A 26,433-nucleotide genomic window follows, 5' to 3' on the forward strand; every position below is an offset into this window, starting at 1 on the left:
AAAAAAAACGCACCAGAAAACAGTTCTTACTTCCCACATTTTTTTTTTTTTTGGAAGGCAAATTGCTAGGTAAATGCTCTTATTTAACTATTTCGACATTAAAAACCTTCCCCCTTGCTTAGTTTATTTAAACTCTAGAGAGTAGTTGTTGCTCTTTGACTTGATTCATCTCTACATCCTCTCTGTAGTTGGTTTAAATAAATCAATGGCTTGAGGAGATTAACTCAAAGCTTTTGATAGGTTGACTTAGAAATTACGGTTTAAGCTCGAGTTGTGGTTGAGAAGAATGAAAGGAAAAGCATATGTAAAAAATCCAAGCCTGCACTCATTAAGACATGGATTTGTGTAAAACAATCCCAAACACACTGGAGTTGGGGAACTCAAAGGCAAATAACCCCTCTGTGAGCTTTGATTTCAGGATTATCTCCTGTTCTTTAACCACTGGAATGCACACCACACAAACCTCACACATGCAAATACATTAAAGGGAAAATGTAAATGCAAAGTGATTTTTGGTGAAGAAAGTAATTCTTCACTTCATCTAGACCAACTGAGCTTGACTGTGCCTGTGGAGATGTGAGCTCCACAGATAGGTTTATCTGATCACAAAGACTTCACCAAGCGACACACTCCAAGCAGCCCTTATGGAATTCTACAGAACAATCACTGGCATGTAACAAGATAAAAGTTTTTCTAGGATTTAAGGAAATCAGATCATCAAGATATTACTGCCTAAAGCCAAAAAACCAAAAGAAGTTCCCTTTATGGTCCTTAGGAAGGCCTTCTCTACACAGGAGGGAAGTGACTCATCAAAGGGACAAAAAGGTGACAAGCAGGCTTTCCCAAGTAATGTGGTAAAGAGTTAGTTTTTCAAAGTTTTCTTTTTAAAGTATATGAATGTGAATTGACTGCTGAATCCCATAAGGTTTTTCAGAATAACCAGGAGGCAAAAAGTGTATTATACCTTGAAGAAAGAGCGAGCCGTGTACACACTGCCGCTTAAAATCAAATCCTCAAAAACAAATACAGGAAAAGTCTTTCATTAAAATGCCACAAACTATGTGCTGTTATTTGGCTTATTTAACAAAACAGAAACTCATGTGCAAAAATTTCTTCCAATATTTTGGCAATTCTTAGAGGCTAACATCTGAGTTAGCTCCTGAGCCCATATACAGATAAAACCGATAGAGAACATCAGTCCTTTGCCTTTTTAGGAAGGGCAGAGGAACAAAAATGGTATTATTCAACCTGATCACCTATTCTGGTTCTAGCTGCTTTCTTCCTAAAAAATTTAGTCCTCAAAACAAAGATTTACCACAAACACAGATATCCTGAAGAACTTACTGTCGGCTCCAAAGACCACTCCAAAGAAGGGATCCAACTCTCCCTTGGGCAGTGATGGCAGGAGAGCTGGAACAAGATGTTGGAACAAAGTGTCCCCAGGTGACAGTGAGGGCAACCTTCATGTGCAAACACCAAGTTCTGATACATTTGCTTAATATCTAGTCATGTTGGGGCACCTGGGTGGCTCAGGCGGTTGGGCGGCTGCCTTCGGCTCAGGTCATGATCCCGGGGTCCTGGGATCCAGCCCTGCATCGGGCTCCCTGCTCAGCGGGGAGCCTGCTTCTTCCTCTCCCTCTGCCTGCTTATCCCCCTGCTTGTGGTCTCTCTCTGTCAAATAAATAATCTTAAAAAAAAAAAACCAAAAGGGGCGCCTGGGTGGCTCAGTCTGTTAAGCGGCTGCCTTCGGCTCAGGTCATGATCCCGGGGTCCTGGGATCGAGCCCCGCACCGGGCTCCCGGCTCGGCGGGGAGCCTGCTTCTCCGTCTCCTTCTGCCACCCTTCCCCCCAGCTCATGTGCTCTCAAATAAATAAATAAAATCTTTTTAAAAAAATCCAGTCATTTTAACTACAAATACCTCACACTAAGAAAATTTTAGAAGCGAGAACTTTTAGAAGCAGGTACCAATCTTCCTTTTCACACATGGATCTTTCTTTTATGTTCTTTAAGACTCTGGTCAGTGAACAGTAAAATGCTTCTCTCGCAACTGTGAAAACAGACTTTCTTCATAAAGACCCAGGTTACCAGTACTCTACTAGGCCTGCTGTGAAAGACCAGTAGAGACTGATTTTACTTTTACTCTCTTAAAAACCATACCTAAGTGGCAGCCTACATCTCCCTATCAAGGCAGGGAAGGCCTATCATTCCCACAGGAGGTCTTCCTACAGTGAGGTCAACAAGCGAGTTCTCCATCAGCTCTGCCTGAAGGCCTGTCTACGAAGCTGTGCGGTAAACGTGGTGGCGCTCCGCCCTCCAACGCTGAGCACTGCTGCTCTGGCGTCACCCTCTGCTCTCATCACTGCATCTGGTTTCTCTGAGTGACTACAATTGGGGTGACATATGGACAACCCACCCCTCAACCCCTCGTCCAAACACCCTCGCTCTGGCAAGGTTATGACACACAAACATGGCTGCCACGTTCTTGCTGTCTGTCTGCACCCTTCTTACTCTACCCGCTCCCACTCGCTGAATCAAATATTTTCAGCTCAGGATGTGTAGCTTAGTAAGAGTGAGTAAATGGATGAGTGAGAAGTAAAACAAATGAAGAAAAATATGGAGACAGTAATTTGAAAACAAAATTATTTGAGTTTAGGCATTACCAACAAAGAGAGTCTCCTGTTACTTTCTGAACCAAGCTGAGGTCCTTGGCAAAGTCCTGGTAAGAACTAGCACCCTACTCACACTTTTTCATTTTCTTTTCTTTCTACACCTAGAGAGGCAAACAGTAACTGCTCAAATTTATATCTTTTCTGTGATCATCTTTGGAGTTCTTCCCTCGAAATTATTTTCATGAACTCAGCCACACCCTTTAGAAAATTCAAAAGAGTTATAGCGATGCAGGCCAGGGCCTGTAAGGCACATCACAGGGACCGCCTTCCCCAGTTAACTCTCCCGACACAGGCCTAACCGTAATAGTGGGAGGTGAAGGCGTATCACAGTTAAGAGTGTATGGAAGGCAGACACACCAAGTCTGAGGCCCATGCTGTACTGGGACTAGCTGTATTATCCAAAAGAAATGACCTACCCTATCTAAGTCTCAATATCTTTAGCTCAAAAAATGGGGTTAGGGCGCCTGGGTGGCTCAGTTGGTTAAGCGACTGCCTTCGGCTCAGGTCATGATCCTGGAGTCCCGGGATCGGGTCCCACATCGGGCTCCCTGCTCAGCAGGGGGTCTGCTTCTCCCTCTGACCCTCTTCCCTCTCATACTGTCTCTCATTCTCTCTCTCAAATAAATAAATAAAATCTTTAAAAAAAAAAAAAAGAAAGAAAGAAAAATGGGGTTAATAAAACCAGATACCCCCTTAGGTTGCTAAGGAGAAAAAAAAATGGACAAATATGTAAAGAACTTAGCACTGGCTAATATATAAGAAGCATCCAACAAATGTTGGCTATTTACTGCTATTATTGCCAGTCATAAGAGCTCATAATGAAATCTTCTGTACCTCCTCCTTCAAAGGCTCTCTCCCTATGTTATTAGCTTTTAGACTAAAGATGGGCATAACTACCTGGGAATTTCAGTAAGTGCTTTTCTGACAAGCTAAAATGAATTTGTTCTTAATAAGCAAATATACTGCAAAGCTCCCATGGAAACCAGCAAGGCTCTGTTAAAACATACACCTAGAACAAGACCTGGTCCCAAGTTCCAGCAACGTTTGTCTCCTGGACTACAGAAATGGGTGGGAGGGGCTCTTGAGACCACCTCTGGTGCCAAATCTGTGATTTACTACATGAATGTAAAATGAAAGCAATAATCTTCAGCCCAGTTACCTCTAAACACTGTCATAAGAAATAAATAAGTGCTAAATTAGTTTTAAACTGTAAAGCCACATACTGTATAAAATTTTATTATGAAGATATGAACGGCTTCAGATAAACCATGGGCCAAATCCCATCTGCTGAAAAAAATAGGTCATGTAAAAAGTTGATCATTTATAAGGTCAGCCTGTGAGAAAAGCATTATACAGACAGAAGGTTGGTTCTGTTGGTTGTCTGCATACAACTGGTAAAGGTTATAATTTACACTATCTCTATTAAAAGGCTAATTGAAATGTCAATAAAATGTCAAAAAAATTGTTCAAGCTGCATACACCACAAAAGTAACAACAGTTACAAGTCACCTTGTTGGCAACATACGAAATCTTCAACTGGCGCTCAAATAGTTGGACCGAAAAGGGAATGGATATTGATTGCTTACCTTATCTTGTAAGGAAAAGGTCCCAGGAAAACCAGCAAAGAGAAACTTGTTCTTGACCTTCAACTTCCCCAAATTTGCTACAATTAGATTATTTGATCTGGAACTTTCAGGGATAAGGAGAACAGGAGCACCCGCCTCAATATCCAGGAGAACCCGTGAACAGCGCTGGGCTTGATCTCTCACCTGAAACAGGAAGAAAAATTAACTCAGAGGCTCAATCAATGCCCTAATTTTACAATCAAATAGCTTCCGGTTCCCAAAAGTTCCATGAATTCATAATTCTAAAACAACTAAAATCACACAGAGTATATTCTAATAGCACCGTGGACTTACACTAGAAATTGATAACAAGATAATGGAAAACCCCCAAATATTTGGGAAGTAGACTACACACTTAATAACCCAAGGGTCAAAGAAAAAATCACAAAGGAAACAGAAAAATCTTTTGACCTAACTGATAAAGAAAATGTAGCATATTCAAATTTGTGGGACACACTTGAGACAGTACTTAATGAGAAATGCATAGTATAGTATTAAACGCTTAAAGAATAAAGATTAAAATCAGTGATCAATGGGCGCCTGGGTGGCTCAGTCGTTAAGCGTCTGCCTTCGGCTCAGGTCATGGTCCCAGGGTCCTGGGATCGAGTCCCACATTGGGCTCCCTGCTCTGTGGAGAGCCTACTTCTCCCTCTCCCGCTCCCCCTGCTTGTGTTCCCTCTCTCGCTGTGTCTCTCTCTGTCAAATAAATAAATAAAATCTTAAAAAAAAAAAAAAAATCAGTGATCAAAGTGTAAGAAGCTAGAAAAAGGAAAAGCAAAATGAATTTAAGTAAGTAGAAGGGGAAAAAATAGTATAAAGCAAAAATCAGTTATTTAGAAAACAGATAATTTTTAAAAATCAATTAAATATTTATACAACACAATACCCAACAACCACAGAATATACATTCTTTCCAAGTATACATGGCATACTCATTGAGAATACGCCTGGGCCATAACACAGGCTTCAATAAGTTAATTATTTGAAAAGACTGATAAACTGACAAACGTCTAGCTATACGAATCAAGAAAACAGGAAGAAAACAAAAACCGCCACTGTCAGGAAGGAGTGTGTGACATTGCTACACAACTTACAAAAAGAATTTTTTAAAGGTTTTATTTATTCATTTGAGTGAGGGTGGGGGGAGAGGGAGAGAGCATGAGTGAGTGGGAGGGGCAGAGGGAAAGGGAGAAGCAGGCTCCCCGCTGAGCAGGGAGCCCAACTCGGGGGCCTCAATCCCAGGACCTGGGGATCATGACCTGAGCCGAAGGCAGAGCTTAACCGACTGAGCCATCTGGGCACCCCCAGAACTTACAAATATTAAAAAGATGAGGGAACTTATGAACAACTTCATGCCAACAAACTGACAGTTTAGATAAAGTGGAGAGATTCCTTAAAAAACACAAGCACAAACTATTTACAGTTAACACCACATTTTCAGAAGGTTTTCCCTCTAAGATAAGGAACAAGGCAAGGGTAACCCCTCTCACCACTTCTATTCAACATTATGCTGAAGTCCTAGTCTGTGCAAAAAGACCTACAGGTTGGAAAGGAAAAAATATAACTCTCTTATCCCAGACAACATAATCACCTATGTAGAAAATCCCAAAAAATCGAAAGGAACTAGAATAAGTGCAGCAAGATTGAAGGATAAGAGGTCAACATGTTGATATACGAAAGTTAATTCTATTTGTCGCACTTTCAATAAATAATTGGACATTGAAATTTTTTTAAAAATTGATATCATTTATAATAGCATCAAAATTTCAAATACCTCGGGATCAATTTAACAAAACATGTGTAAGACCAGTATACCTAAAACTATAACACAGTACTGAAACTGAAGACCTAATTAAATAGAGAGATATATCATACACGAGGATCCAAAGACTCAATATTATTAAGATGTTGATTCTCCAGATATACAGATTCAGTGCAATCCCAGTCGAAATCCCAGCAGATTTTATTGTAGAAAGACAAGCTGATTCTAAAATTTGTATGGAAAAGCAAAGGTCCTGAAGTTTTGAAAAACAACAAAGTTGGAGGACTTATACTACCCAATTTCAAGACACACTATAAAGCGGCAGTAGTTAAGACAAGATGGTATTGGCATACAATTAAATATAAATCAATGGAACAGAACAGAAAGTGAAGAAATATATACATGCCTATACGGTCGATTGTTTCTCAACAGATGTGCCAAGATAATACAATGGGAAACGAACAGTCTAGAGATGTATATGGGAAAAAAAACAACTCAACCCTCACTTCACAAAATACACAAAAATTAACTCAAGGAGCACCTGGATGGCGTGCACTAGAGCATGCAACTCTTGACCTCAGGGTTGTGAGTTCAAGCCCCACGATGGGTGTAGAGATTACTTTAAAAAATAAAAATATTTAAAAATAATTTACTCAAAATATAAGAGATCTAGGGCGCCTGGGTGGCTCAGTTGGTTAAGCGACTGCCTTCGGCTCAGGTCATGATCCTGGAGTCCCGGGATCGAGTCCCGCATCGGGCTCCCTGCTCGGCAGGGAGTCTGCTTCTCCCTCTGACCCTCCCCTCTCTCATGTGCTCTTCTCATTCTCTCTCTCTCAAATAAATAAATAAAATCTTTAAAAAAAAAATATAAGAGATCTAAAATTATAAAACTTCTATAATAGAGGACATAGAAAATTTTCGCCACCTAGTGGTCGACAAAGATTCCTTTGACAAAACACAAACAGCACTAAACATAAAAGAAAAAAAATTAGACTTCATCAAAATGGAAAACTTCTGCTTTTCAAAGAACAGTGTCAGGAAAATGGGAAAAAAGCCATAGACAGGGAGAAAATATTCACAACACATATATCAAAGGGCTTGTATCCAGAATATACAAAGAAAGAAAGAATATCAATTCTACACAAACTCTTCTGAAATTAGAAAAGGAAACACTTCCAATTCATTCCACAAGGACAGCATTGCCCCATTACCAAAACCAGAAAAGGCATTATTTTCTATCCCAGAAAAGAAAACTACAAACTAATATCCCTTAGGAACACAGATACAAAAATCCATACCAAATCAAGAAAACTGAAAAAAAACCCACAGACAGTAGGTAAGTGACCGTATTCCAATAAAACTTTATGTATGGGTGTATGTACGTGTATATTCTCACAGGCCATAGTTTGCCAACCCCTAGAATAACTGAATGCTTTCCCCCCATGACTGGAAACAAGGTGAGGATGTCTGCTCTCACCCCTTCTATTCAACATTGCACTGGAAGTCCTAGTCAGTGTAGTAACAGAAGAAAAAGAGATGAAAGGCATACAGATTGAAAAGGAAAAAGTAAAACTCTATTCACAGACAACATGATCATCTATGTAAAAAATCCTAAAGAATCTCCACAAAGTAACTGGAACTGGTAAGTCTATCTAGCAAAGTTGCAGGGTGCAAGGTCAGTGTATAAAACTCAATTGTATCTCTAGGTACAGTCTACAGAGAATTGGAAATTGAAATTTTTAAAATATCACTTACAAAAGCATCAAAAATATAAAAGGTCTAGGGATCAATTTAATAAAAGATGCATAAGACCAGTACACTCAAAACTACAGACATTGCTGAGAGAAATTGAAGACCTAAATAGATGGAGACATATGCCACACTCAAACAAAAGACTCAACAGTACAAAGATGTCAATTCTCCAAAAGTTGACCTACAGATTCAACACGATCCCAATCAAAATTTCAGCAGGCTTTATTGTAGAAACTGACAAGCTGATTCTAAAATCCACATAAAAAAGCAAAGAATCTAGAATAGCAAAAACAATTTTTTAAACTTTTTTTTTTTTTGGAATGATTTTTGTTTTTTTTTTAAAGGAGGCCCCATGCCCACTGTGGAGCCCAAACTCACAACGCAGAGATCAAGAGTCGCATGCTCTACCGACTGAGCCAGGCAGGTGCCCCTAGCCAGAACAATTCTGAAGACAGTTCCTTATAAAGTTAACCACACAGTTACCACATGACGCAGCAATTCCTCTCTTAGGTATTTACTTAAGAGAACTGAGAACGTACATCCACACAAAGACTTCAACACAAAATGTTCCCAGTAGTTTTATTCATAATAGCCAAAAACTTGAAACTACCCAAATGTACATTAAATGGGTGAATAGATAAACAAATTGTATTACATTCAACGAATAGAATACTGCCTGGCAATAAAAAGAAATCACACTGCTGCTACTTGCAACAATATGGATGGATCTCAAGAGCATAATGCTAAGTGAAAAAAGCCAGACACAACTATGATGTATGATTTCATTTATAGAAAATTCTAAAAAAAAAAAAAGAAAAAGAAAAAAATGGCAAAACTATTCTGATGGAAAACAGACCAATGGCTGCCAGGACACAGGGATTAGGAGACTGTTTGCCTATGGAAGCTCGGAAACTTTGTGGATAACAGAAATGTTCTAAAAATCTGGATGTGACTGGGGTTATAACACTATACAATTGTTAAAACTCATTGAACTGTACTCTTAAAATTGCTTAATTTTACTGTGAGCAAATTATACCACAACAAAGGCGACAAAAAGTATAATACACTAATATAATGTTTCTCATATATTGATCAGTGAAAAATACAGATTATAAAACAGTGAGAACAAGACAGTCTTAATTTTCTACTTACTCATATTTTTATTGATTTTTTTTGTTACCTATAAAAAACATTTATTACTTAAAAAAATATAGCCTTTATAATATAAAAAAGCTCTTCTTTCTTTGGTGTTAAGCACATAAGTCAGGAGAATTTACAACACAATAAATAGCGTTTTCACTTTCTAACCGTAGTAGATGATTTGTTGGTATTGTCTACCCATGACTACTGCCTGTTTGCTTTGTTCTTTGAGTAAATTTTAGATTTACAAATTAACTCATATCCACTGTAGAAAACTTAGAAGGGAAAGACGAACAAATAGAAGAAATCTGGTATCATGCATAACCTCACCTCCAGAGATAAAAACTGTTACCATTTTGGCAGGTTAGTGTAGGCACTCAGAATGGGAGCTCTGAAGCCTGACTACCTGAGTGGAATCCCCACCCTGGCCACTTAGAAGCTTGGCGAGCCTGGGTAACTTGTTAGGTCTCTGGGTCTCACTTTTCTTACCTGTAAAACGGGAGGAATCATAGGCCCTAGCTTCAAGAGCTGTTGTAAGGATGAAATGACACCACCCACCTCAGCACGTAGAAGCAATCATCCAATAGCATATAATTCTGTTTTATAAAGTTCAATGCATTAAGGGGCAGATTCAAAACTAATACACTAATACTGCACAGCTCTTTCCTAACACACCTTAGTAGTTACATGTTACATGTTTCCCCGTTAAGAGAAAAGCTGAATCATGAGTTAGCCAGAGTTCCAGACAAGCAGAGCTAAGAATTACCGTTTCCTCGCTGATAAAATGGCAGTAACGCACCTGGCCCACCACTCCCTCACTGGCTATAATCATAACTAATTATATTTTTTTCCTGGGTTATATCATCTCACTAAAACATGAGCTCCATTAAGGCAATGACCTTGTCTTTCTTGTTTTCCATTATGTTCCTAGCACTTGGCAAACTCTATGACAGATCATTTGTCAATGAACAGTCACTAAATAATTCACAAAAATGAACAAACATGGTTGTCATAAGGATCAAATGAGATAATATTGTGAAAGCTCCAAAGCATCGTTAATATATTATTAAGCAACCGTACAGCATACTTATTTTTGTATCTCCCTTTTCCTCCAATAACTGAGTCAAAAGAAGAACAGCAAGAAAAATAACTCACTGCTGGTGAAACAACTTATACCGGCAACACCCAGACTCCAGATTCTTGTACCAAGATTTCGAAACTGCAATACCACATCTTAGCTCCGCCAAAAATCTACACTCCCAGTTGCTCAGTGAATAAAGAAGTTTAACAAATAAAAGAAACTACATGTAAATCAGAAGACGCAGGAAAACCATTATTACACTTCTGGGATAAAAAATAAATTCATATTTGGCCTAATCGAGGTACATGATACTCTTACAATTTCAAACAATAAGATTAAAAAGAAACATCAAGTCCTATTCGATCATTATTTACAGACACCGGAAAATACAGGAATAAAAATCCGGCTACAAGTCAAAGATAGAGGATACCACCTGTCACCAGGAGAAAGGTATTTAAATTTCAAAATAGCCTCAATTTTACCAGCAAATAAAAGCAGGTCTTTAGCTCTCTCCATAAATCTAAGTAAAGCAAAATCTTAAACCTATGTAATTCAAACAGCTAGGATCAAAGATCTTGAGAAGATCAGCTTTTCTTCGGAGCCCACACACTTAGCACTGTTCAAAACAGAAGATCACTCTTTTACTGTCTACTTGTCTTACCTAACTTGATATAACAAAAACTTCGAAGACTTACCTGTTTAATTTCTGCTTAACCCAGGAAATTAAACCCAATTACACACTAAAGCACACTGTCTCACTTCCTACCCCTAGTGATTCCTCACAGTAACACTGCTGCTTAAGCCACACAGGTGAAAATAATCATTTTAAGGGTACATAATTCTAATGGACAACATTTATTAAAAGTATCAAATTGAGAGTCACGAAACTGTTCATCACTATGACCGAACAGTCATTTACAGGCTTTAATACTATAAAAATAATACAAAAAATGGGAGAAAAAAAAAAACAACTAGGTACACAATGCTATTCACAGAAGCATTAGTCCTAAGAATGAAAAACTGGAAGCAATTTAAATGTTAAAAAAACAAGGAAATGGTTAAGTAAACTGACTTAATGGATTATACAATTATTAAATAGGATCACTATGAAAAATGCAAAGCGAAATGGAAACAGATTATGAAAAAAGGTTAACATGATGGCTTTCAAAAGTGTATGCATAAAATTAACACACTTTACATTACGTTACTGTATGTACTATGTGCTATTCCTCGATTTAAATGTTTTTTTTTTTTAAAAAAGCATAGGTAGGTGGAATTAAAATTTTAAAAATTATTTTAAAAATAAGAAGTAAAAATAAAAGGCATAAGTAGACCATAAGTGGAATAATGTCATCTTACACCATTATTGGCTCAAAATAAAAAGGTTAACGAGTGTTGGATATGAATTAAAGGATATGAATTCATACAAATATGAATTAAAAGGAATTTTTATACATTGCCAATGGGAATGTATAATGGTTTCGGGAAAACAATCTGGCACTATCTTGTAAAGATAAACATATGCATACCCCATGGCCCAGAAATCCTGCTCAGAGAAAATCTTACACACGTGCACAAAGAGAGACATAGTACACAAGAGCAAAACAGGTAAGCAACCAAATGTTCAACAGGAAAATGGATAAATCTGTGCTACACGCAATGAACTACAACAGTGAAATTAAATGAAAGGCCATCATGTGTAACAACCTGAATGTATCTAACTAAATGAAAATGAAAAAAAAGTAACAGAACATTAAACACAGCTTAATGGCATTTTCATAAAGATCAAAACAAATGAAATAAGATATTATACGGGAACTTTTTTTTAAGGGACCATAAGACCCAAAAATCAGGAGAACAGTTACTAAGGAGACAGGAATAAGATGGGGAAGGAACACGTGCAGCAGCATTAGCAATGTTTTAATTTTTATTTATTTCCTGAATGTTCGTTATCATACTTTGAAACTGACATGCTACCAATATTCTTTTATATGTGTCAAATAATAAATTTGTTTTAAAAGTTTCTAAAAAGAAAAAAGAAGGTTACATATTCTATCATTACAACCATGGAAACATGCATACGGAGAAATTTAAAAAACAATGAAAACAAATTAAAATATACCTGGGGTACTAGGACACTGATAAGACTGATCCTTTTTTCCACATTCCCTATAATTTGACTGTGCTTTTATATATAGATATATATCTATATGTATACAGATAAATATATTTTTTTAAACTAAGTAGGCTCCACACCCAATGTGGAGCCCAGGATGGGGCTTGGACTCACAACCCTGAGACCTGAACTGAGATCAAGAGTCGGAGGCTTAACCAACTGAGCCACCTAGGCACCCCTGTGCTTTTATATTTTAAAAAAATATATATTCTCTCGAAGATATACAGGAAACTGGTAACATTGATTATTTCCAGGGAGAGAAACTGGGTGGCTGAGGAAAAGTAATTGAGAAGGAGACTTTTCTCCAAATGTCCTTCTACTTCGATTCTATATTAAATCAATATGTAACATACTCAAAAAATTTAAATAAAGTTAGACTTTTTAAATGTTGTCACTATAAAGACCGTAACTCTTTATTTAATTATAATCTTTTACCTAATGAAGCTTAAAAATAAATAAGTTTTACAAAGGACTGCATTGTAAACGTTTTCTGTGGTTCCCAAACTCTGTGCCAAGACACCACAAGATGCTGCCACACACGTGCGTGCTGCCAGGACATTTCAAATTTTTGAGGCAAACACATTTGTTGGACACTGCACATACTAGACTGAGGTAGTTCACGTTCAATGTTAGATCATGCTACATTCCTTCCAATGATGTCACATCTTCGCGAAACTGGGTCTTTGGCAGTTGCTGTGATAAAAAGCAAGGGCCGTAAGGCAATGAATGAGAGCTGCCGTGTCCAGCCTGTCCCAAGTCTGAGAAGCTGTACGGTGCCCAAGGGGCACTTGCATCCCTGCTAGCAAGTAATTTATTTACAAATGAAATAAAAATATTAGTCTTTCACTTATGTGTTATTTTTTTAAACAGCTACTGAGTCATTAGGACATGTGTACGTACTTGTTTAGACTTTACTATTTTTTAAATGGAAAGACCATTAGGTGTGTCTTTTGGCTGAGGACGTGCCATGGAAATAATTCCAAAACACTAAGAGAACCATGAATGAAGAAGTTGGGAACCGCTAATCTATTTGGAAAAAACTCTTTACATAATTGATATATTCCTTGGGAACACTTTCCAAGAGAAGTATCTCCACTAGAGTACTAAAAGGGACCAGAAGTCTTAAGTGTTAGCCATAAATTTCGTTTATCTTCTTTAGAGGAAGCTAAAGCTAAACCCTACAGGTCATTAAAACACGACAGAGGGAATGTAAGCTCTCCAATTACAACAAGACTTCTGTAGATAATCGGCTACCCGGAGGACACTAGTAAGCATAAAATTGCCTAAAGACCTTTCCTTTTTGCAGTGAAATTTTCCAGACTTCTCTCTAGAGGCTTAAAAGTTCTATTGATCAAACTGGAAAAGCAACGTAGGGAAATGGGCCCTCCTACCGTCTGGCCCTCGATCGCCGCTCGCTGGCGCCCTAAGACATCTTGCAGCTGAGTGAAGTGCTGCACGAAGGCCACCACCTCGGCCTGAAAGCGCTGCGTGTGCACATACTGCACGGAGGCCATCTGCAGGCTCACTCGGATGTCGTGTTCTCTCCGGAGCAGAGGGTCAGGCCGGCCGTATCTGGGAAGAAGCGCAGAAGTGTGACTTGGCAGCCAGATATAAGTCAGTATTGGAAGAAAACAAGCTCATTTAGGGGCTTCCCCTAGAAAACAGCTTCAACTATTGAAATGCCAACCCGCAATCAGGTTTGACAAAGCAAACTCCAATAATCACTCCTTTTCTAAGCTGCGGCAACTCGCTGAGGATGTGAAATCCAAGCCTGGGGTGATGGCCACGGCTATGAACAGGTAGGCAGCCCTGGCACTAGACTCACTCTTGATGCCAGAACTCACTCAGAAGCCACCTGTGGCTCACATCTTTCACCGGGGCCTCTTTCCCTGCCTTCAGGGCAAAGTGATTCTTCCTGCTCAAAGATTATAACAATATGGACTCGAAAGATAACAAAAATTAGACCATGAAACAATGGGTAAAGACCAGTAGGCAACACAACCAATGTTTCTGGGGAAAACGGTCTCCTGGAGGCAGAAAGATGTCTTCTTTTTACTTCAGTGAAATGTAGGCCAAAGAGGTTTAGCATCTACATTCCAAGACAAATTAGAAAACTTTTATGAATGGTTTTCAATTTAAAAGACATGACATCATAATAATAAATTATATGGGACATAGTCACAGGGGAAAGAAATTCACATTTGCTTAAGCACCTATTTTGTGCCAACCTGATAGCTATGACTTTTATATTAATTATCTCATTTATCATAGAATTACACCACTGTGGTAGGTAATAATATAAACACGTCAATCTATATTCTCAGTAAAGTAGGATATACTTCCCCTGAAAATGAAAAAAAAATTCTCAGACATCTTTGGGGATAGTTTTTCTCAACTCTAGTTAAACATTAGAAACACTTTAGCAAATGTTAAAAAAAAAAAAAAAAAAAGAGCACTCCCCTAGAACAGAATATTTGGGGGCAGAGCTGGTTATCTCTATTTTCTAACAGCTCCCCAAAATGTTGAAAACCTACCATTTTAAACTTTCAGCCTTCTGAAGAAACCATTCTTTAAAAACTACATAGGTCTAGGGGGCGCCTGGGTGGCTCAGCCGGTTAAGCTGCTGCCTTTGGCTCAGGTCATGATCCCAGGGTCCTGGGATTGAGCCCCACGTCGGGCTCCCTGCTTGGCAGGAGACTGCTTTTCCCTCTCCTCCCCAGTCGTGCTCTCTCTTGCTATCTCTGTCTGGCAGGAGACTGCTTTTCCCTCTCCTCCCCAGTCGTGCTCTCTCTTGCTATCTCTGTCACTATCTGTCTCTCTCTCTCTCTCAAATAAATAAAATCTTAAAAAAAAAAAAACTACATAGCTCTAAAAATGCCTTCTAAATTCTAAAACTGAAAAGATTTAATATAGATTATCTTTATACAGAAAAAAAATGTGTAATATAATTTAACATTCACATCTTCAACAACTTTTTCAGGCTGAAATCATTCCAGAATGTTGAGAGCTAGATGGAAACTGATCTTTGTCCCTTCAATATTTAGATAGAAAAACTGATTCATGGAGATTAAGTGACTTGCCTAAGTTCATATAACGAGTCAGCGCAAAGCTGGCATGAGAGCCTAGGCTTTTTAATATTTATTTCGGGGCATCTGGCTGGCTCAGTCAGTGGAGCTTGCAATTCTTATCTCAGGGTTGTGAGTTCGAGGCCCATGTTGGGTGTAAGGATTACTGAAAAAAAAAAAATCTTAAAAAAAAATTATTTCAATCATACACCATCTGTTTATGAAGACTGAGTAGCCTGCTTCAACACAGATCAGTTTTACTATAAATCAGGATTCCCTGCAACTAGATCATATCAATTTTACCTAAGAAGGTAAAATTTTTTTAAACTTTTATTGTTTAGCCAACAAGAATTTGAAGTAGCAAGGAAATATGACGAAATGTCAAATGAGAAAAACTGATATTTTTACTTAAAAGTCTGGAAGATGAGCGCTTCTTCTCCACTTGTAGTGAACCGCTCTCTGTAGAATTCTCCATGGGCTGTGAGGTCACTCAGGGACAGGCTCCCAATGCTTCCCTGTAAGGCCAGGTCTCCGTCTAGGGATGTTAAAATTAGAACACATTCTTATGTATCTTCTTTCATCCTACACCTTAAATATGTCTGGCACAAAAACCGATATACACATGCCTCAGACTTTTCACTATTTAATCAAATTAAATGTCAAAGGCAAATCTTCATATTCCAATCCACCCACCAAAAACATTTCCCACATTGTTTCAAACAGTCTCAATGCAGAAGTCCAAAGGGGGTTGAAACAATACAGCAATATCATACATTAACCTTTAGAAGGGGAAAGAAATTAAATTAAATGCATACACAAATTAAAGGATAAATCATTTCTAAATACAGACAAAATGAAATCCTTTCGGAGATTAAGACCACTAATTAGAATTAGTGAAATAGCAAAGGGTCTATTAATTGTACTATGGATAAAAGAATAAAGAAAGAAGTGTCAGAGATATGTCAGGTATTCAGGCAACATTAAGTGGGTGTTAGTGTGATTTAATAAAAAAGTGCAATTAATGAGAGAGACACTGGAGACAGATTTAAAACTACTCTGGTATTACAAGAGTGAAACCCCTTGAAGGTGGAAAAGAACAAAGAAGAATGTTAAAACATGTGCACCTGGGATGTGAACCTATGATGAATCATTCTTTACATGGTGTGGATATTAAAAAGCGATACTGCGAACTATTGCTTCCATAAAACAAGTTTTATCATCATAATTAGCACTACAAAGCAATGACGAAGGTGTTATATTCACCATGCTAGTTCAGCTCTCAATGAATTGAAGACATACTTATATTTGACCCTTAATGTCATCTAACAAAAATACCCAAACTTCTCCCAATTTTAAAGACCTATCTCTTCTGAGCTCATAAATTAGTTTACATCAGGCATGAAATCTCAATTTCAGATCATTCCTTCCCCTAAAGACATTCTTGTTTATACTACAGAATCAACATGTGAGCTGTGGTCGTCCATTATTTCATTATCTGTTCCTTAAGGAAGGAGTAGTGCTTTATTCACACTTTATAAACCTTTGCTATTTAGAACTGATGTAGCTGATCACTTGTGTTCAACTAACAATTTCAACCTGCAGAGACCTAGTAGAAAGAATGCCAGCTTTGCTACATCCTCCCACCTAAAATCACGCCCCTTACTGATGGCTCCCCTATTATGGCAATAGAGTGAACATATATATACCCTGGTTTCCCAGGTGTAATTATTAATAATGTCCCCTTTCACTCTCAAAATGTCCCAATTTGGACAAAAAATTATATAGTCACCCTACCCAGAGTTTGTTAAAAATTTGTTAAAAATAGATGCCAGGGCCCCATCCCAACCTAATGAATCATATTTTGGGGATGGGGTGGGCAGAAACATGCATTTTTAACAAGCTGTCCACATGACTCTAATCCATAAGCCGGTATTTGGGAACCACCACCACAAATCATAGCCAGACCAAGAACCACAATCTAAGCCAATGATCCCTCACCTTACTTTGCATGTGAAGACAATTAGATTTGTGAGCAGGAGGTTCAAATTCTTACCAGATTTTGCAAGTTTGATTTCTCCCCACTTACCAATCATTTCCAGGTGTGCCACTAATTTGGATACACTTGCTTTAGCAAGCTCACTGGTGGTCTTATTCAGCACGAGAGAGAGCGAATGAACCTAAGAACGTAGGAGATAAAGCAAGGCAGATCTTACTAGGGGAGAAAAGGCATGTGTCAGGCAAACAGCAGAACCAAATCGAGGAAGATACAGAAAGGTTCAGGAAATATGAAGGTAACACTTTTGTGGATGCCAATTTCATTTTAGCTCTCTTTGTCAGTCAACCTTAGGAGAGAGCTAATGAGAAAGGGGCTCGACCGGACAACCTAAAACCCAGGTCCTGTGGTGGTGCCTCTGTGCTCGCCTCGTCTATACTTCATCAGTGAAACGTGTTACATTATAAAACAATTTTTCTCATTTTTGCATTTGTTTTTCATATTAACTATTCTGTAATATGAATGTAATGTATTGAATATAATCACTCAGAGATTCATTAAGTCCTACCCTAAGAAATCTGTCCAAGCAAAATGATAAATATGATTTAGAATCCTGTTTAATGACTAGACAATTATTTAATAGAAGGCTCTGCTGACCAACTGGGACTTTGCCTAGGTACCACAGTCAAAGATTTTCTTTTCGAGGGACAAGCAGAAATAGAAAAATGCCAAAATCTTCTCTTAGGAACCACATTCCTTGTAACAAATAAATCCTGTATTGTAACACTGTCGTTTCAAATATTCAAAGGACTTCTATATCTAGGATGTACTGAGACAGGCACCTTAGCGTCATCACTGGGGATAAGAGATCAGTTGGGGAGAAGGAAGAGAGGAAAGGATGGAACCGCAATTCACAGTCACTGCATCCAAGTGCCAGACTCATCCCTGCATCTTCAGGGCCTGCCACTAAGCAGGTGCTTAGTTAAAGTTGGATGAATGATAAGGAGGAAAAAAAGATGGGGGAAGAAAGAAAGAAAGAAAGAAAATAACAGGAAGAAAGAGGAACATCTGTAGAGGAAGGCAGAGAAAAAAGGAGCGGATTATTCTAGGCACAGTGGCCTTGAAGACCACAGAAAGCTTGCTGACAGAGACACACAGGTCTCAAGGAAACGAGATTATCCTGAAGGAGGGAAACAGAAAGCCTCCAGTCACTTAATCACCCAAATAAGAAATACAGTGGGGCTAAAAATGCTTTGATTAGAGGAATCCAGCTGTCACCACCTGACCCACTCTTAGCACGAATCCTAGTGTCACTAAAAGTGGGACAACCAGATGCTGCATACCCTTGAACATGATGCAACAGGAAGCACCCAGCACAACCTATGAACTGTTAACAAAAGTTGAACCTGAATCTGAGGAAGCCTCTAGAGCTAACTTCCATTTCTAAAATGAGAAGATCAAAGAAGTCAAGTGGCACCAGATGGAAACCAAAAGACAAAGCCAGAATGTGGGATACTCCACAGGACACCAACCCAGTTTCTACAAGCCAATGCCATGGGGAGAATAAAGACTGGTCTTCTTCAATTAACAGAGATTTAGGAGATAGGGCAGCAAATGTAACATGTGAACCTCATCTGAACTCCCATTCAAGAGTCACATATCATTTTATTTAATTCTCCCCCTTTTGTAGACAAAGCAAAGTATTCCAATGAATTGCAGAGGTCACAGGGAAGACATGAAGTTTCTTAACTATTCATTTCTCTATAATCCACCAGTCAAAGGGCTACTGAGATAATCAGAAAGATTTGATCATGGACTGGTGAGTGTTACAGAATACGAAGAAATTCTCATTAATTTAGTGAGATGTGGTTAGGTAAGAACATGTCCACATTTTTTAGAAATGAATACCGAAGGATGAAGAGGTAAAATGATTTATCTGGAATTTGCTTTAAAATACTTCAGCAAAGGGGCGCCTGGGCAGCTCAGTCGTTGGGCATCTGCCTTCAGCTCAGTTCGTGATCCCGAGGTCCTGGGATCGAGTCCCAATTTGGGCTCCATGCTCAGCGGGAAGCCTGCTTCTCCCTCTCCCACTCCCCCTGCTTGTGTTCCCTCTCTCACTGTGCCTCTGTCAAATAAATAAATAAAATCTTTAAAAAAAAAAATACTTCACCAAAAAGAGGAAAGGAATAAAGTCAATGTGATGAATCTCAAAGGAATAAAGTCAATGGAAGTTCATTAAACTATTTGTGTTATGTTTTAAAATTTTCACAATAAAAATGTTTTCAAAAATTCTAAAACAGCCCATTGCCAAGGGGCATTATCCACTGTTACTCTCTTGTGAAGCCAGCTACCTCTATCTGTGCAAAGCCCCCTGGAGCACTTCCACACCCAACACTGAAGGGTTCCTGAGGCCCCTCATTACAGGCACGGCAAGATGAAAGTTAACGGCTACAAACACATCAAGTCCAAAACAATGACTGAAGCCTCTCCCGTTGCCATTCATCTGGCTAAACAGAGTGCTGCGATGGCATTCATCCACAGACACTGAGCAGGAGAGGTGACACTAGTTCGGGCCCAACTCTGCCCCGAAAGCTCTTCTATTTCTAGAGGAATGCAGCCTCCCGCCAGCTAAGGAAAGAAGAAGATAGTGGCTGAATTGAACATGATTCTCCTCCCTGAAGGCTCCCCAGCAGCAAGCACCAGTCCGCATTTGCTACGACAAGCAGATGAAGAACTTCACCCCCCAGGCACAGATGGCATCAGCCACTGCGGGGGGGCCCCGGGCTCTGGATGGTGCCAGCTCTGAGGACGTGCCCCCAAATGGTCAATGGAATTTAGCTGCTTATACATCTTACCATGCTAGCACACAGAACAGAATAACCTTAAAATCAAACGCTATCTTTTTTAAGTGTTACATCTACAATAGGAGTACCAAGGACAAGTTATAAGTCTGGTAATCCACATAATAGCAAAACTATACAAGTTCTCGTTCGCTGAATGCTCACTTCATGCCACGCACTGTGCAAAGGGCCCTGCTCAAGTAGTTATCTCCCTGAATCCTTGCAACATCCCGATGATGGAGGCACCACTCAACACCCCCAGTTCATTGATAAGAAAATCGGGGGAGAAGAATTAAAAACCATGCCCAAGGCCACACAGCCAGAAGTTACGGCAAAAGTGCCAGGATTCAGGGGTGCCTGGGTGGCTCAGTCGTCGTTAAGCGTCTGCCTTCGGCTCAGGTCATGATCCCGGGGTCCTGGGATGGAGCCCCGCATCGGGCTCCCTGCTCCGCAGGAAGCCTGCTTCTCCCTCTCCCACTCCCCCTGCTTGTGTTCCCTCTCTCGCTATGTCTCTGTCAAATAAATAAATAAAATCTTTAAAAAAAAAAAAAAATGCCAGAATTCAAACCCAGGCAGTCTGACGTGAGACTTCTTTCTCAGTGCTTGTCCTGTTGCCTCAGTGAAAGCCAACAATGTTCTGAGTGAGCAGGGACAGAGGATCAGAGCCACATTCTAGAGTAGCTACTAGGGGCCAGACACTTGGCTAGGGGCTTTACGTACATTACCTCACTTAGTTATCTTAACTAATCGGATGACAGAAGACCAGCAACCTGAGACTCCAAGACAACAGAGCATTCCACTGAATTGCACAACCCAAAGGAAAGACAAAGGTTACTTAAACCATTTATTCTCCCTGCCTCCAGATGGGATTTATGCTAAAACCTTTTCTAAAATATTAACAGACATCCAGAAGACCATATATAGCTCCTCTGTCAATAAGATCTATTTCCTAGGGTAAATGAACAATGAGTACATTTAAATAAACAAAGCAAAATTCATTTGTAGAACTTTAAGGAGCCAAAGGGGAGTGATACCTTGAGGTCCAGCTTGGTGTTAACTGGATCCTGAAGTTCAGACTCCAGGAGAGCATCTGATTCTGACTTGACGTTTTGTAGAACGTCCTCGGGCAGTACCTTCATTGCGTGGTTGTCTGCAGTGGAGCCAATTCCAAAAAAATCTAGGATCACGACCCAGGTTTGCAGCGTGATCAGCACATCCAAGCAGTTAAAATCAACATCAATGTTCCGGTTAACTCGGTTATAACTGGAAGAGAATTCTGGATGTTTCTTATCCACCAACAATACATTGATATGTACCAAGGAATCATCAAATTTACTCTTTCCAGCAAGTATCTTTGGCTCATCTACTGTTGGAGAAGGGGGTGGGGTCAAGGGACAGTCCTGGTCTTGGACTTCCTTTTGCTTCTTCCGGGATGCCGAGGTGGGTCTTTGATACAGCTGGAAGACATTAGGAGCTTCTTCCATGTGGGAAGGGAGAGACCGAGGCATGTCAGGATACTCCACATTGGATACCGAAGGACAAGACTGAGAAAGATACTCTTTTTGTGCTAAACTAGATGGCTTAGGGGCTCCCCGAGACACCATCAGGTTCTTATATTTGGAATCCGGATTTTTCTCCAGTAAGTCTTCCATCAGCAGAGAGCGCAGGGCAATCTGAATAGATAAAGTCTGAGGATGGTCTTTACTGAATTCCACCTCAAAATCCTGAAACTTTAAGCTCACAAGACCCTGGGCCCCCAAAGTCAGATCTCCACTTAGCTGGACTTGAAGCTCTGATATACAAAAGTTGGCTTGAATCTGGGTAAAAGATTTCACTTCCTTCAGAGACAAGGACTTTTGAGAAGAGTTAGAAAGGCTGGAGTGGCTGAACAACCCATTCTCCTTCCTTTCAATGGAAGGTTCTCCACTGGTACTGAGGGAAGGCAGAGGAGAATTAGGGCAAGGTGAGGAGGTAGCACTGACTGGAAACTTATTCAGATCTTCACTATACACGAGATTGTCCAGCGTTTGTAAAACCTGCTCATACACATGCTTTGCTAACACCACCTGTAGTCAAAGAGAAGAATTCAGTTATTCCACTACTATTATTAATTGCACTCAGATGCACTGGCCACAAACTTCCAGAGTTGATGCTTATGGGTTTTCCCAAGATGTTATAAATTAGCTGAGAGCAGGGACTATCCCTTCTGTTTCTTTTCTGTCCTTAACCTCTCCCTGACCCATGTCTATGGATGAGGCCCTCCCCCTGCCTCCCCCAGCACCCCACAAAATAATCTTTACACAATCAGTGTTCAGTAAGTACTGTTGACTGTAGGCCTGAATCAGTAAAATCACTCTTCCTAATCCCACAAAAACAACTGCAGAAATGGATGGGAATACTGCCAAAAGTCCAATGTGGTGATACCACAGGACTGAGAAACAAGATTCATGGTTCTACAACTCACTGATCATCGCCTGTTAGTGTAATAACCTTTGTTCAGTTCAGCTAAACAAACAGAAAGTGCTTAGTAATGATAATAATAATAAGCCAAGATCACTTATGTTTCCTCTCCCGCTACTTTGTTTTTAATTATAACTTCTTATTAAAAATTTTTTCACACAAGGGGCGCCTGGGTGGCTCAGTCGTCGTTAAGCGTCTGCCTTCAGCTCAGGTCATGATCCCAAAGTCCTGGGATCGAGCCCCACATCAGGCTCCCTGCTGCGCGGGAAGCCTGCTTCTCCCTCTCCCACTCCCCCTGCTTGTGTTCCCTCTCTCACTGTGTCTCTGTCAAATAAATAAAATCTTTAAAAAAAAAAAATTTTTTTTTTCACATAAGTTTTTTATATACTTATGGGCAATTTTTTAACAGAGGAATTCCAAACAGATACAGAAATGACAGAACTGGAAAGTGACTGTTTTACAGCCCCCAGTTAACCAGTGTATCCCATCAGACCTCATCCGTGGAAGAAGCCCTTATACGAAGGACTGCCAGGGACTTTTACAGTGGACAGACCGGGTTCTCGCACCTGCACACAATCATCACTTTCAGCATTAGTATCAGAGACAACCAAGCATTATGTGCCTCTTGATATAATGCAGTATGACGCACACAACCCCACCGCTGAAGTGTTCTGGCCAAGAAAAAAAAAGAACCTGAATCCAGTTAAACCTGTAGAGTTAAGGTACAGTTTACAGGAAATGTGGGAGAACAAGTTGAGTGATGCCATAAACAAACAGCCAGATCCACAATGTGGGATAATCTACAGGGCAACTGACCTACTTCTCAGAACGCAATAATAGGGTGGGGAAAAAAATGAGAGGGAAACTAAACCAAGACTCACACAATGGATCATGCAAACGCAATGTACAGGGTCTCACTAGGATCCACAAACTAAAAGTGAAAAGACATTTTTTTAAATAATCAAAAATGTCTCTGAAATCTGAAAATGGATTAAAATTTATTATGTTACCAAGGAATCCTCATTTCGACATGACAATACCATTATAGTTACGTAAGAAAATGCACGTGGACTACAGAGATACATTCCAAATACATAGCAGTAAAAATGGTATGACTCTGGGATTTGCCTTAAAATAGTTCACCAAAAGGGGCACCTGGGTGGCTCAGTCGGTTGAGCATCTGACTCTTGATTTCGGTTCAGGTCATGATCTCAGGGTTGTGAGATTGAGCCCTGAGTCAGGCTCTGCACTGGGCATGCAGCCTACTTGAGATTCTCTCTCTCTCTCTCCCTCTAACCCTCCCCACACCCCCACAAAAAAAACGAGAGAGAGAGAGAGAGGAGAAATGAGACAAATGTGGCAAGATATTGATAACTGCTGAATCTGAATGATGGGTACATGAGGTTCATTAAATTATTCCAGTGTTGTGTATGTTTTAAATTTTTCATAATAAAATATTTTAAGATTATTAAATTAATTGTTAACATTTACAATAATTTTTAGAAGAGTTTCATCAAAAACCACAGTAAGTGATTGGTAACCATAAGAACAGTAAGTCAACATAATCCAAAGGAATTCATGCCATATGCTAGACTTAAGGTGAAAAAGGCACCCTAGTAACCACTACTGGTAATGCAAAAGTGTAGCCAAGACGGGAAAGCTTTGGGGAAAGTTCTCTCACCCAGGGACCCATAGTCAGGAATCACTGATGCCAAAAGATACACATGTTCTGTGAACAGCACTCCTGAGTTACCCCAGAGCAGCTGCCAGATACAGACTAGTGATGAGTTACTGCCCCAGGCTAGGATCCACTGTCCTAAGATCCCGCCTGTCCCTGCTTTTTTGTAACGATATGCTCTTTGCGCTCATCCCTGTGAAAGCAGGAAAAATGACACTTTTGAAGGAAATAGGATGACAGCTGTATACACATGTACTCACCACACACACAGGCATACTCACTACCCACAAGCATGTGCACGCACGCGCGTGCACACACACACACACGCAAGAAATCCCTATCCTGGCCCATTTCATTTCAAAGAGGGCAAGACTAAGTCTCCCTTGAGAGGGTCTGTCAACAGCTCAAATAATCAGATTGTTTTACAGGCTGAGCCACATATGACAAGAACTAGATCCTCCTGAGAAAGACAGGCTCTGACTTTTTAAGCAATAACTCTGCTTGTTTTTGAATGCCAACGGAATTAAAGATCTGCCTCCTCTCTCTATAGAATTCACCATTCCGGCACATGAAGAGGGCCAACAAGACTGATGCCCCAGAGATGAAAGGACACAATGAAAAGGCTCCACATTCACAGAACAAGTTATCAACAGTAATAGGCACAGTCACAATGTCTCTTTGAATTTACATATTTTCCTTCTAACATTTTATATATACAAATATATAAGATATGAACATATTAATATAATAAATATAAAGTAAGTATAGGACTTCAACTGCCCAGACATGAAAATCAACAGGTGTTTACCTGAACTGGGTTGACAAATTTCCCTTCAATCTTCATGATGCTAGAAGTTCCCAAGTCATCTGGACTGAGGGAGAACGTCAATTCAGATTCTCTCTCTACAGGGATCTTCTCCAGTTTAAACTGAATGGTAGTGTTGTTCAGGATGTGAAAAGCTGCCATGACAGAGAGAAAATGACTGATTGGAAATACTAATATTTACTGCACTGTTGCTGAAGCGTAGGGTATAGATAGAGCCCGTGCATTACCCTTAGACCCAAAGGGCGGAACAGCCTGGTACCTGGGGTCTATGACTAAGTGCAAACTCATAGCGAGGCCAAGACCAAAACTCATAGCAAAAAGAGGCACAACATAAATTTATGCACAAAAAGAAACAACATTTTTCACGACATGCTCCATTGGGCAGCTTCAAAATACGATGTTGCGAACGTTAATCCAGGCCAGGTCTCTAAGCTTCTCTCATTAGCCTCCCAAGCCAGCCGCTCATACACATACATACTGAACCGCTCATCCCTCCCCAGCTTTCAATTACAGACTGATCCCTCTTACTGGACCTACACCAAAGCCAAGAACAATTATCAGGTTCTAAGTGAACATCTTTTATCCCAAGCAGAAAAAGCAATCTTTTTTTTTTTATTTATCTGAGAGAGAATGGGAGACAGAGAGCATGAGAGGGGGAGGATCAGAGGGAGAAGCAGACTCCCCGCCGAGCAGGGAGCCCGATGTGGGACTCGATCCCGGGACTCCAGGATCATGACCTGAGCCGAAGGCAGTCGCTTAACCGACTGAGCCACCCAGGCGCCCCAGAAAAAGCAATCTTTAGGTAAGGATGTAAGTAAATTGGTGAATTGACATCTGAGAACCACATATGGAGAAATTCTCAAAGGCATGCATTTCTTCACCAAGAAGTAAAGCCAGGCTTTAGGGCCCACCAGATGTCTGTGGATGTCAAGACTAATAGATTGAACTGTTTGGTTTTAGCAGATCAGATTGAGGACACAAATTCAGGCATTTTATTCCTAGGACCCTGGACCAATCCGTTACAAAAGATGGTAGAATACTGAAAGGAAAATATAACATCCACAGACTAAATTTCATATTCCACTTCTGTCAACCCCTCCAGCTAACTTGGACTACAATATTTAACTAACAAAGACCTACAGCTTACAACTGAAAAAATCAGATGTATTTGACCAAACTAAGTAATACTCCAACAGACTCCACCCTTTGAAGCATCCCTGTAAATGGGCACTCATCCAATGTTAAAGGGGGCCACTTCAAAAAAAAATTCGTGTTTTGTCAAATATGGTATCCAGTGGGAAAAACAGAAAACATACCAACCTGATATGAAGCATGGTATTAAAATTCTATTTTGATTTCTTAAAT

General features: G+C 39.8%; 1 protein-coding gene across 8 annotated transcripts in view; it reads right to left on the minus strand.

Annotated features, from left to right (window-relative positions):
* VPS13D (vacuolar protein sorting 13 homolog D) overlaps positions 1-26,433 on the minus strand; it is a 243,911-nt gene that overhangs the window by 184,179 nt on the left and 33,299 nt on the right. For all 8 annotated transcript variants that reach the window (XM_035019759.1, XM_035019765.1, XM_035019764.1 and 5 more), the window contains 6 exons: positions 25,051-25,202; positions 21,139-22,170; positions 17,358-17,448; positions 15,680-15,806; positions 13,598-13,778; positions 4,257-4,439 (listed from right to left, as the gene is read on the minus strand). In XM_035019759.1, the coding sequence (XP_034875650.1) occupies positions 4,257-4,439; positions 13,598-13,778; positions 15,680-15,806; positions 17,358-17,448; positions 21,139-22,170; positions 25,051-25,202 (1,766 nt within the window). The remainder of the gene's footprint in view (positions 1-4,256; positions 4,440-13,597; positions 13,779-15,679; positions 15,807-17,357; positions 17,449-21,138; positions 22,171-25,050; positions 25,203-26,433) is intronic.

The sequence above is a fragment of the Mirounga leonina genome, unplaced genomic scaffold (assembly GCF_011800145.1).
Source record: "Mirounga leonina isolate KUSES-001 unplaced genomic scaffold, KU_Mleo_1.0 Mir_173, whole genome shotgun sequence".
Classification (NCBI taxonomy): Eukaryota; Metazoa; Chordata; class Mammalia; order Carnivora; family Phocidae; genus Mirounga; species Mirounga leonina.